This window comes from Protopterus annectens, chromosome 14.part0 (assembly GCF_019279795.1).
Source record: "Protopterus annectens isolate FY-2018-M chromosome 14.part0, PAN1.0, whole genome shotgun sequence".
NCBI lineage: Eukaryota > Metazoa > Chordata > Ceratodontiformes > Protopteridae > Protopterus > Protopterus annectens.
In genome coordinates, this window is record NC_056748.1 from 1,145,764,156 (window position 1) to 1,145,777,965 (window position 13,810).

Genomic DNA, 13,810 nt, shown 5'->3' on the forward strand with positions numbered 1-13,810 from the left:
ACTTGAATTGGTCTAGGGAGGAACTCTGCTTCACATGGATGGGTCACTGGGATACATACTTGTCTCTACAGCATATTCTTTAAAATGGGTAATTCTGGTACTGCTTGTTTTGTGGATATGCAGGAGGGCCATCAGAGTGGGGTCTGACTATGCCTTGTATGCCAGGCATAGATCTCCCCTCAAAAGCCTGTAGAAGACAGAATGCAGGTATAGGGCCTTGAGGTGATCTGCATAGGACATATTATTTACGCCCTGTAGTCTTTTAGTGAGGAACCTCTGTGGACATTGCAACTGTTGGATATGCCTGGTTAGGTACATACTAAAGGGGGCACCGTACTCAACAACAGGTCTGATGAATGCAAAAACAGTGGAACAATGACTTCCTTAGACTTAGATGTCATACCTTTGTATATAAGTTGTACAACATAGAATGATTTCCTCGCCACTGTAGAACACGTGATGATCAAAGGCGAGATTATGTGTGTGTGTCCCTATGTCCCTGACTACTGGGTCACTTCTAAGGCGTGTGCTGTCAATATGATATTTACCAGGGATGGATGACTTCCCAAAGGATACTATTAAGCATTTCTTGGCATTTAGTTTTAGTCCATGGCTCTTAACTCATTCATCTTAAACTGTGACTCATTTACTATGTCATCACTACTCTACACCCACGACACATCAACAAATGCCCTTTTCATTGTACCGGTCTTTATTTAATCTTTCCTAACCCAGCTACTGCTGTGCATGTGTAACCTACTTCTGCTCCTCCTAAATAACTCTATTCTCTCTTCTGCATTGCAGTTATGTACCTGTCCACATATTTGGTTTATTAGATCTTCTATGTAGATCTTGTTAGATTTTCTATGCTTACTCATAAATGTCAGCCACTGTTCTTTATACACTGTATATTATTTTATTACATGATGTTGATGTAACCCCGGCTATGCCTGTAATTGGCCATTGTTTGATCAGTGTTCTACCCCTGTAAACATATTTAAATAAATCAATAAAATGCCACTGTCATTGTCCCCCTTTACTCAGCCCTCATTAGGCTGATCCTTAATATAATTCCCCCATTTGGCATGTATCTGTCCAGACACATGTAACAACTGTAACACCCACAGAGATACTTTACTAAAAGGATGCAAAGCCTGAACAACATGTCCTACATGGACTCACTCAAAGCCCTGTCACTGTACTGAGTATCCTGCAGACTGCTAACAGGTGACCTCTGTCTGGCACAGAAGTCACCCTCTGACTTATTACTGATGAACTTACTGTACCTCAACAAGTCATATGGCATCAGAAATAATCAGTCTATGGATCTCAAGCCTACCTTCTCTCTTGTCTGCTCTATGCTTCCCCTATATTTACCCACCTTCAAACAAATCTTTTAACTAAACTTGAACAAATGTACAACCAGATAACTAGATTTGCCGGTAACCTCTCCGATGACTCACTCTCTGCTTTACAAATCTGCAGCTCTGTCTACCCTCATATCCCTTTACAGACCTTCACAATCTCTTTGTAGCACTGTGACCAACAGCTACTTGACACCTATAGACCAAACAAAACAAAAGGCAGAATACTTTACCAATACTCAATTTCTCAAATTTGGAGGGGTGTTGAGTCTTTGGATGGGGTAGTAAAAGCCATTACATTTACTTTCTTTGAATTCAGTAAACATTTTCTTTGGGGAAACGTGCACAGATTGGTGAAACCATGTAAATTTTACATTACAGTTATAATGCAATGTCTCATGCGTTTAACAGCTCTAAGGATCTTGGAAATATACTTTGAAGAGAAACTACCATATAATCCTGAGTCAGAACTGAGGAAGGTTTTAAACTTGAAATGGGACAAAGACAAGGGGACTCCTCCAAAGCTTTTGTCTACTAGTTTTGAGGGCTCCATACCTCTCTGTTTGGTAACAGTGTGTGTTTGGCTTTGTTTTCACAGCTAGCTAGGAACAATTAGTGAACCAAATCACTGTGCAGTGAGAAGCTGTGACACAAAAAGTGTGCCTTCATGAGACCTTAGCAGATATAAAACAATTAAGCTGAATTTGTTAAACTCATTCTTTTTTTTCTGAAAAGAACTGTGTAAACAAAAATTTTGTGTGTTTGTGAACTTTGTTCTTTGAGAATATATACTACACTGTAAGTGACATTGGACTGAATAGGTAATCTACATACACACATGCGTATGCACGCACACACACTTGTATACATACATACACCTGAAGCTATATATCCATATATGTGTATATTTTATATTGAGTTTTTGTTCAACGGATTTTAATTCAGTAGAATCAGCATGCACTTCTAAACAGACAGGCACAGGGGCTCAGAAGATGGATTTCCATTTAATATCTCAGGTTTCTTGTAAAATGTATAACAAACACTGCATTTCTATGCAATATTTAAAGGAACTCTGACTGGAACACCAGTCTCTTGAAATATTACGTTACACAAATAGAGATTTCCATTAAATGGACCATCCTTCAAATTTATGCTATTTATGCTTAATATCATAACTTGGAACCTCTGTTGATTTGTAAAGGGAAAAAAAATGTTCTTGTATGAAACTGCCAGCCACATAAGCCTTTGTACATTAACAGAACTTAACTTTTGAAACTTTAATAAAAAAATATTAAGACAAATTTCCTAGATTCTGTTCTACATACAAAGAAAATTAATAGTCATTGATATTTAAAAATATAACAGGATTAAAAAAATAAAGGTAATGATTACCGTCAATATGTATCTGTCTATGAGCTCTCGGTCCAGGGATTTTGTTGTTATCACCTCTCCATATGTGCCATTTACTGTTCGAATATCAAACGTCTCACCAATATTTCCAGCTGCAATTGAGAAACTGACCTTTAAAGAATACAGTAAAAAAATTATTAAAATAATTTCTAGCATTTACCATGTTTTAGCAGTTATTATACAACATGTAAGCAGCAGTTACATTTTCTTTTACATTTCTGTTTTTGCATTAAATAAATAATGTTTATCTTCTCTTGACTAAACTACATGCTTATCTTTTGCAAGTAATGGAATGATTGCAATAAAAGCTAATTAGCTAGCTTAAAATGTCAATCTGCATATATATGATTATATGTTTTCTATCTATATATCTGATTACATGCACAGCATAACAATTAAAGCAACTTTGCTAATAACTCTTCCAGACAGACATTCCTTGGAGGAGCTATGGTGGTGAATAATCCCTTAAACACCAAAAAGGAAAGCCTGCGTTGGCAACTAATTTCTCTTACTCCCTGAGAACCTTAAATGTCTGCACTATAAAATTAAAATTTTACAACAGCAGCAATTTTATATATATATATATATAAAACAAAGCTACTACTCTTTTTTCCAAAAACCCTCTCTAACCTTAAAACAACCTTCACCGTTTCTTCTCTCGACAATACCATCATACAACCTGACCCACATACCAAACTTCTCAGTATTATCGATGGCCAATTAAAATTTGATACCCATATTCAGCACTGTATCAAAAAGACCAATCAAAATCTCAGCCTACGCTATAGGCAAAAAAAAAATACTTAGCGCCTGACTCTAGGCGGAAACTAGCTCAGGCCTTCCTCCTTCCATGTCTACTTTATGCCTCCCCCATCTTTTCACATCTACAATCTACCCTTTTGGTTAAACTCAATCAATCATACTATAGTGTTGCAAGATTTGCTAGTAACCAACCCTACAAATCCCATCACTGCCATGCACTAAAACTACTCCAGTGGCTTGACTTCCCCCAATACCTCCTATACTCCCATCTGCAAATGACTCATACTCTACTCTTAAAACCCCTTTCCTGTCCTGCTCTACCCTCACTAATATCACATTATACCCCTTCCAGAACTCTCCGCAGCTCTGCCCAGCTCCTTCTGGACACCTATAAACCAAAGAAAAACACTGGTAAACTTCTTTAAAAATATAGTATTTCCCATGCATGGAACAAACTCACCCTTAACATCTGAATCATTTCTAACATAAATCTTTTTAAATCTGAACTTAAAACTTTTCTCCTAAATACCATCACCTGTCACTGCAATGATCCCACTTAAATCCCACCTTACTACCTCCCACACTTTTAACACCCACCTATTGCAAGTGTCCTATCTCATTTGCATCTCTTTCTCTTTTTGTTGATAAAAAAATTCTAACTTTTGTACTGCATGCTATGCACATTATTGTAATGTTTATGTAAACTTCATTCTCAGGCTTTTTGTAAATTTCTAATGCTCTCATGTAAAGCACATTATTGTAATGCTTGCGTAAAACTTCATTGTCAGATATTTTTCGTTTATGTAACTTTGCAATAACTATCTGGAGCTTTTCACCAGAAGTCTCTACTGAAAATGGGCCACTGGCTCAGTTGGACTAACCTGGTTAACAAATGACAAACAAATAAATAAAACCTGTCTCTTCTTGGGAACATTTCAGAGTACTATAGCCTCTATGGAATCCATACTGATGGTCCAAGTTGAGATTATATATTTCTAGGTATTTATTTTTGATGTCATCATCTTCTTCTTTCGGCTTTTTCCCGGTTAGGGGTCACCACAGCGGATCACCTGTCCATTCATGATTGGCAGTGGAGTTGCCAGCCCGGCGCCCAACCTTCCACAGAAGGCACACACACACACTCACACCTAGGGCCAATTTAGAGTGTCCAATCCACCTACAGCATGTCTTCTGGGATATGGGAGGAAACCGGAGCACCTGGTGGAAACCCACACAATCACAGGGAGGACATGCAGACTCTGCACAGAAAGCACCCCAGCCGAGGATTGAACCTGAGAACCTCTTGCTGTGAGGTGGCAATGCTAACCGCTGCACCACCGTGGCCGACCCATTTATTTTTTGATGTCTAATGACCTTATAATGAAAGACTGCTGAGTTATATAACCAGAAATCCCGTTTCCTTATCTTCAGCAATATTACATATGTTACATCAGTGATCTACTACTGTGGCACTCGCTGCACTGTCTTCACTACCAATTTCTACATATTTATCATGTTACGTTGATTTGGGAGACATTACAGTAATCTGAAAACTGTCAGACTATGAGGCTAATGTTACAAAGGTTAAGGTCCTTTATTTCTTTAGATATTTATTTTCTATTTTGGTCTATGTAAGATAATGTAGATCCAAACTAGAGACTTTATGCTTACACTAAACTGTAAAAATAATTAGATATTCATAATAGAAAATAATACAGTGGGAAAAGAAAACAGATTTTTTTTCGAAGTGAATGAAAGCAGTGGATCAACAGATTATTCCAAAAAATCCTGTACATGGTTCTAGATATTTCATCTGGTAAGAAACATTTGAAGGTATGTGAAAGGTAATCGGGACTTTAGCTGTCTGTATGGATTTAACTGATTTTGTCAGATATTTACAAATTTGAGAATCGCACATGGAAAGTATCATGATACTACTGACACACAGAACAGGAAAGACAACCTGAAAATAACCACTGAAAACGATCTATTAAAATTTGGAAATACAAGACAGATTGTTGAAAATGAAGGACAAAGGGTTGATGTAAATGATTACCATCGCATATGATACCCATACAAAAATTAGTTAAGGGAAATAAAAGCAAGAATACTGGGAGAGAAAGATACTGAGATGCAATTTATTAAAACAAGCACAAAAGAAAGGTATATTGGGTGTAAATGGTATAAGGATCTGAGACGGTAAAGTGTTAACTATGAAAATTCAATTTTTTGAGCACAGTGAATTTACTATATTTACTATATTTACTATGATAGGATTATAGAAAAGAAAAATACAAGGTGAAATAACAGAAAATTGGGAAATGGGAAAAGGAGCAATTACTGATAAAAATGTTGATTTTTCTTAAAGCACAAAGTCATTCAGTATCAAAATTTGCAAAGTAATGAGAGCTGGAGAACTGAAAGGTAGACATGGGTTAAATTAAATGTGGACAGAACAAACTGGATGAATAATAGAAAAGTTATGGGTTAGGTAAAATTAAAATAACAGCCACGGTTGTAATAGTATTTTAAGCAGTTTTCAGCTGACAAATTAAAATCAGATATTCTTGGACACCAAAGAGACTAGTTGGTATGGAAACAGGTCTTAGTATGGGTGTGCAGAAACAGGTGAATTCAGTCCTTATTTTATGCAGGAGACCTATAGTATACCCGCACTAGAAAAGTTAAATGAAATATACCCAGAAATTGCAAGGGAGAGACCAGGACCTCTGTCATTTAAGTTGTATTCATGATTACATATTCCCACCAAGGAGTACTAAGTGTAGAGTGATATAGTTAAAACATTTTATAAAAAGGGTAACAACTAAGTGAGTTAACAGGAAACAGAAAATGGCAGAATCTCTAAAGGGCAGGGAATGAATCATGGATATGTAGTAGGAATATAAAAAAAAAGCATTGCTGGTGAAAGGAGTAAAACTGAGTTAAGGTATAAAGGATGGATACCAGTAACTATAGAATAAAAATGAGAAGAATGAAGGGACAGATAGGAGAGGTTCTTGTTATGCCTTAGTCTTGGAATACATGATGATTAATAGTGTGGGCTTATGTGGTTTGCAGGAAAAAAAGAATGCCTGCACCTGCTAAAACATAAGAAATAGGAAAGTTCACTTATTAAACTCGGGATTGTGTTTGACTAGGATATGGGCTTTACCCATCCAAAATGCCTAACCTGTGAGTCAGTGTTAACAGTGCTATAACAAGTGTGGCAGCTGACTGACCTTCTGCTCTCCAAAGCCAATATGATAAGATGCATTAATCCCTAAACTAGAATAAATCCTCCCCACAATAGCACTGAACTCATCACAATGCGCACACACAAACCAAACACAAATCACTGCATCACTTTACCACCTTTTACAAATTAATTGGCTACCAGTTATAGCGCAGGTCAATCCTCTGCTCTTTAACATATAAAGAATGATTTCAAATCTAATACTTCCCCCCTGCATCCAAACAACAATATACCATGAAGGTCAGCCACAGAGGACAGTCTTATGCTATGACCTCCGTTCAGCATCACTAACAGTTAAAAAGAAAAAAAAACTTTATGAAAATCATCTCAGCAGCATGGCATTGTTGTCCACATAAGCTCAATTAGAAAAGTATGAAAGGATATACATCACTTTTAACAAGAGACTTACAAGTAACTAATGAGTTTTAAAGTCTTGTAGAAATGACTGTTTCAAAAAATAATTTGAGTTTTTTTCCTGAAAGAAAAAAAAAACAACTCTTGGTACAAGAAATAATTAATTTGCACAAAATATAGTTAATGTGTGTCTTGTGCTCATGTCTCACTTTGGTGCAATGCAGTTTAACTAAAACCAATAACAACACAAATAGTTCAACAACAGAAGAAAGGTCAATGCGCATTTAAGTGTAGGAACAATATTTTGTTTGACCTTGCATGAGTAAACTAACAAAAACAAAAGAAAGTTCTTACCAAAGGAGACTCCTTAGAAAAGATTAATGTTAGTTCTTCACTCAAGAGCCCTTTATAGGCATAACATAACTGCATACAGCTCTTATGCCCTGTGTAATAACTTGATTACAAATGGCAATTAATACAACTGTAACATATGATGCACATGTGAAAAATAATGGCTAAAATTGTTCTAACTGGTTTTGCATCCTCTTTGTAGGAAGCAAAAATAAATCGACTAATCAGCTTTAAATCTTCTTAGTTACAAGATTAGCAAGGAGACAAAAATACACAACCTGCATTTAGAAGATCAAATGTATATATATATATATATATATATATATATATATATATATATATATATATATATATATATACATAGTCTACTTCTGTTCTTCGAAAACACACTTTACAGAAGAACAGAAAGTGCACTTAAAAGAAAATCCACTTTCGCAAACAGTTTACTGAAGCAAAAAACAAAACAAAAAAATACTAGAAACACATTTTTGCAGGAGGGCAAGCACCCCTGCACCCCTCCACCCCCCCTGCTACTCATATATACTAACTCTGAGATCGCACTACAGTGGGGAAAAGGGTATATTTCCTTAACCCCACTGTACCATGATCTATCACAACACATTCTCTCAACATTATAGGCTCCCCTCCCATAAAACTCTCAATAGTTAATACAAATGAACATATACCTGTACTACCACAGGATCCCAGGACTGCTAACCATGCTTCATTCAGTAAACTGTTGTTCGCGATAGTGCATTTTCGCTTAGTTTAAGTGCACTTTCGCTCGTGGTGTCCTGCAGAGTTCTACAAGCAGCAGAGAGCAAAAGAGTGACTTTTTCCTGATTTAAGTATTTTTTTCTGGCTTTTTGATTATTTACTGTTTAGCGACTGCATTTTCGCCTGTTTATACAGCTCTGCATTCTATTTAAACTGTTTTGTGTTGATTAACTGTTTTGCACTTTTAAAAAGTTATTTGTTGCTTAATTTTACCTGTAGGCTAACACACTCAAGTGCGCTATCTGTTTAAAAGCATGTTTTCTGCAAAAAAGAAAAAAAAAACAAACAAAACAAAAAAAAAAATCTTGTTTTCCCGCCTTACTGAACTAAAATAGTCCAGTCTTCAGAGTTTGCTGATCTCTGGGCTTTGTCTTGGTTCCTGTGCTATTCCATATCCTTATTTGGATAAAAGGAAGCGTCTTTGTTCACCAGTGGGAGTGGGGAGCACTGAGCAGCCTATTTGTCCCTAGAGGAGTGGTTCCAGCCAGAAACTTGTAGTCTATTGGCCATTTTGGGTCAATTCCTAGCTCTTTTCAGCCCCCTGTAATAAGGCCCGCTTTAGCGCGCTTGTATTCAACTCAGCACTGCTCCTCGTGGTGTCCTGCAGAGTTCTACAAGCAGCAGAGAGCAAAAGAGTGACTTTTTTCTGATTTAAGTATTTTTTTCTGGCTTTATGATTATTTACTGCTTAGCGACTGCATTTTCGCCTGTTTATACAGCTCTGCATTTTATTTAAACTGTTTTTGTGTTGATTAACTGTTTTGCATTTTTAAAAAGTTATTTGTTGCTTAATTTTACCTGTAGGCTAAAAAATTCAAGTCTGCTAGCCGTTTAAAAGCATTTATAGCATTTACTGTCTGTTTTTCCTCTGTTTTCTGCAAAAAAGACAAAAAAAAAAAAAAAAAAAAATCTTGTTTTTCCGCCTTACTGAACTAGAATAATCCAGTCTTCAGAGTTTGCTGATCTCTGGGCTTTGTCTTGGTTCCTGTGCTATTCCATATCCTTATTTGGATAAAAGGAAGCATCTTTGTTCACCAGTGGGAGTGGGGAGCACTGAGCAGCCTATTTGTCCCTAGAGGAGTGGTTCCAGCCAGAAAATTGTAGTCTATTGGCCATTTTGGGTCAATTCCTAGCTCTTTTCAGCCCCCTGTAATAAAGCCCGCTTTAGCGTGCTTTTGCGTGATTTAGCACGGAGTTGCCCATAGAGCACCATCGGGCAGCGCCGGTTAAACAAGGTTAAACTATTTCTGGCTCCGTAAAGTCTGCTCTTCAATTTTTCCCTTAGAACTTCTCTACTTGCAATCTAAACAGTCTATTCTCTATCTCAAAAGCTCAGCACTTGCTCCTAAAGCATTTTTATATAGGTAAAGTACTTATATACTAAACAAAGTACTACATTAGCCTAGAATCCCCTTGAGTACCCATTTCCCTATAGGTCCCTTCTGACTCAGTTACACAGCAAACTTTTTCACTTTTTCTAGCATGTCGAAGGGTCAGTTGCTAGCGTCCTTTCCTGTTCAGCTGGTGAATCTGCGCATCTTGAGGCAATGTTACAATTGCCTCATGTACACAGACAACCCACTCCTTCTCCCACAAAACACAAATACATGTGAGAGATGCAACTATATAGCCAAACTGGAGGCTGAGCTCTCTCAACTCAAGACTGGCAAGACCAGACAGGAGGAGAAGGAAACCACGCACACCACAAACCCAGTTTCACATAGAACTATCACAACTGCAAAACAAACACATAAACACACTAAGACATACTCGGAGGCACTGATCAAAAATCTACCAAAACTACAGAGGCCTCCAAAGCAGACACCCAAGCAACTGCCACCTCAAGACATAAGACATGCAACACATAGTTCTCAAAGTCAGTGTGCTAAACAGTCACAGCCCTTAAGGCCAAACACAATGCCAGACACACTTGTTTTAGGTGACTCCATAGTCAAACACACTGACGTCCCACTCACCAGACTGAACAAGGAAAAGATCACAGTAAGCTGCCTGTCAGGCGCTAGAATCCGCCACATAACACAAGCACTCAGGTCACTCCACAGCAAGTACAAGTATGACTCAGTCATTGCCCATGCTGGTGTGAACGACCTGAGACGTACCTCCCTGGACTACATGAAAAGAGACATAGAGGAGCTCTCAGATTATGTAGCCCAGGCCTGTATGACCCTGACCCTGAGCAGTATCCTACCCTCACCAAGAATGATGCCACAATACAGAGACAAAATGATCAGCTTTAATAATTGGCTTAATTACTGGTGTCATTCTAAGGGGATCCAATGTCTGTCTGCCTGGGATGACATGCTTGACAAGCCACGCTGCTTCACAAGGGACGGCTTGCACCTGTCACCCCTGGGCTTCCGGATATTGGCAAAGGCTCTTGCCACCCCATAGTGCCCTTTTTAGGCAAGGCTCAAATGATAAACCTACCACCCTAGAAAACAAAAATGGAGAAAAACTAAGGGTAATACTGCTCAATGCCAGAAGTCTAAACCTCAAGATGCACGCCCTCGAAGCCCCTCCTCAGTATGGAGAACATCGATGTCTGTGCTGTGACTGAAACCTGGTTCAAGGCTCCTGAGAGCACCCCAGCACTATCAGGTTATACCTCATATCATGCCCGCCCCAAAATCCAGACCGAACCACAAAAGGAGGGGGAGTATCCATATTCATAAAGGATACCCACACCTCCAGGTTAGTGGCAACGCACGAAGCATCGGAGACCATCCAGGTGCAATTAACCATAGGTAAAACTGCCCTACAGTTTGTAGCATGCTACAGACCACCCTCTCAAACTCAGGAAACCCACACAGCCTTCCTGAAGACACTGGAGAGTATGAATGTCTCTCCAAACACCATCATATTGGGTGACTTCAACTACCCAAACATAGACTGGGAACATTACTCAAGCCCCAACACCCTAGCCCAAAGGTTCCTGGAGTTCATAAACTCAAATGCTACGGAACAACTAGTCACCATTCCCACAAGAGGAGAAAATATACTAGACCTGATCATCACAAACATGGGGACAAAATGCTCCACACCGGAAGTATATCCCTCATTGGTGAGATCAGACCATAAATTAATCTCACTGGAGATCCACATCCCGCCCCCAACCCAAGCAAAAAAGACCACAGTGAAGAACTTCTCAAAAGCAAACTTCACACTTCTTAAGACTGGAGTGGTATCCTTCAAGGCCCCCGAGCCAGTGGAAACCACAACCCACGCTGCTGAAACCCTTACAAATGCCTTCTACGAGCACCTCCAGGAATGTTTGGATCAAGCAATCCCTAATAAAATCAAGACCCTTTCCACCAAAGGCAGGCGCCCGGTCTGGTGGACCCCAGCCATAAACAAACTCTACAACAAAAGGAGAAAGCTACTACATGACAGAGCAAAATCCCTAAAAGGGAAGGCATCTCTGATCACTACTAGCAAAAAACTACGGTCACTCATAAAATCATCCAAGGCCAACTTTGAGAGAAATATCGCTAATGACACAAAAGACAATCATAAGGCCTTCTTTAGCTATGTTAGAAACCTGGGTGGAAACTCCCAGATATGCTCAGAATTAGTCCAACATGATACAAAAATCACTGAACCCACAGACATTGCCAACATACTGGCAGACAGGTTCAGTGCAAATTTCTCCCCCCCCCCAAAAGGAGAAATATCTATCCCACCAGAGTCTAGCCTCCCAAACATCTCAGATGCCCAGGTGAGAGCTGCTCTCTAAAGCAAAAACACAGCATCAATGGGACCAGACGGTGTCCCCGGCTGTGTGCTACACGAACTCAATGAGGAACTAAACCCACACATAAGGCTGCTGTTTAATCTTAGCCTTACTACAGGATACGCACTCCAAAGAATGGCGTACGGCAACTGTGGTCCCACTCCACAAAGGCGGTGCTTCTACGGACCCTGGAAATTACCACCCCATAAGCTTGACGAGCCTTGTCTGCAGAGCTATGGAGAGGATCATAATGGAACTCATAAATAAAGACATTGGGGACCTACAGACACTGGAGCCTACCCAATTTGGCTTTGTCAAGGGCAGATCCTGCCTCTTGAACTTGGTCGACTTTTTAGAAACAGTCACTAAGGCTATTGATGAGGGTAAGGCAGTTCACACAGCCTACCTTGACCTAGCAAAAGCGTTCAACACAATACCCCACTCAGGCATCATAGAAAAGCTCACCAGCTTAGATGTAAACCCATATGTCACAAGATGGGTTGCAAACTGGCTCAAGGACAGAACCCACAGGGTTAGAGTTGCTGGTGCCATGTCAGACTCTAAGCCTGTCACGAGCGGTGTCCCACAGGGCTCTGTCCTGGGCCCCCTCTTGTTCGGCATTTATTTTTCTGAAGTGCAGGCAAACATTGGAGGATTGTGGCTGACAAAATTTGCAGATGACTGCAAACTGGGCACCATAATTGACACTCCATTAGACACAGACATCCTCCAGAGAGGTCTCATAGAAATGGATAACTGGTGCCAGAGCCATAGCCTTAAGCTAAATGCCAAAAAATGTATAGTCATACCCTTTGGGAAAAACAAGGTAACCCCTAATTACCACATAGGTGGTAATCCATTAAACACGGAAGACGTTATCAGGGACCTGGGGACCCAAGTTGACAGTAACCTCTCTTTTGACACTCACATTGCCAAAGTGGTTAGGAAGACCTTCTACATTGCCCACCTGATCATGAAGGGATTCACATCCAGATCAGGAGAGGTCATTGTACCCCTATACTCTTCACTTATCAGACCAATGATTGAGTACAACGCCCCATTCGGAATGTACCTTACCCGACACCTGCAGCAGTTGGAAAGACCCCAAAAGTTCCTCACCAAAAGGATAAAGGGGCTCAAACATATGTCATACGCTGCCCGACTGAAGAAACTCCAGCTCTATTCAGTCGCATACTGTCTGCTCAGAGGTGATCTGTGCCTGACATACAAGGCCATGTCCAACCCGGAACTAATGGACATGCTCCACCTCAAAAAATCCAAATCTACCAGAGCCACGAGAGCAAGAGACTTAAACCTCAACACGGATATAAATAGGACGTGCTGGAGGGACAGATTCATCACCCAGAGACTCCCTACACTATGGAACAGAATCCCAGTCCATGTGAGGCAGAGCCCCTCACTGACTCTGTTCAAGAGAAATCTTGACGAGTGGATGGGAGATCGTAGGTTTACCCCGGGAATCATCTCTGTGTCACTGCTGGACAGAGGCACAGCAAACTAATGGGTATAGTATTCTCATCCTAAGGGGTGGTGAAAGCCACACACACTCTGGCTAGGCTTATAAATGCCCTAGGGCAGATAGCCTAGTATGAACCTATGAACCTAAGAGCGAAAGCTGAAAAGTCTGAAAATCAAAATATCAAAAATGGAATTTGCCCTTTCTCCAGTGTTGTGCGATCTTAAATAAAGATTACATACATATATAAATAAAATAAAAAAATACATATATACAAATAAAAATATGTGCCTGTCTGCTGGGAAGATGCA

The 13,810-nt window shown here is 39.6% G+C and overlaps 1 protein-coding gene across 1 annotated transcript in view; it reads right to left on the reverse strand.

Annotated features, from left to right (window-relative positions):
• The window catches only part of CDH23 (cadherin related 23), a 2,508,764-nt gene that overhangs the window by 1,561,113 nt on the left and 933,841 nt on the right, over positions 1-13,810 (reverse strand). The window contains exon 15 of the mRNA XM_044056944.1: positions 2,757-2,885. Within this exon, the coding sequence (XP_043912879.1) occupies positions 2,757-2,885 (129 nt within the window). The remainder of the gene's footprint in view (positions 1-2,756; positions 2,886-13,810) is intronic.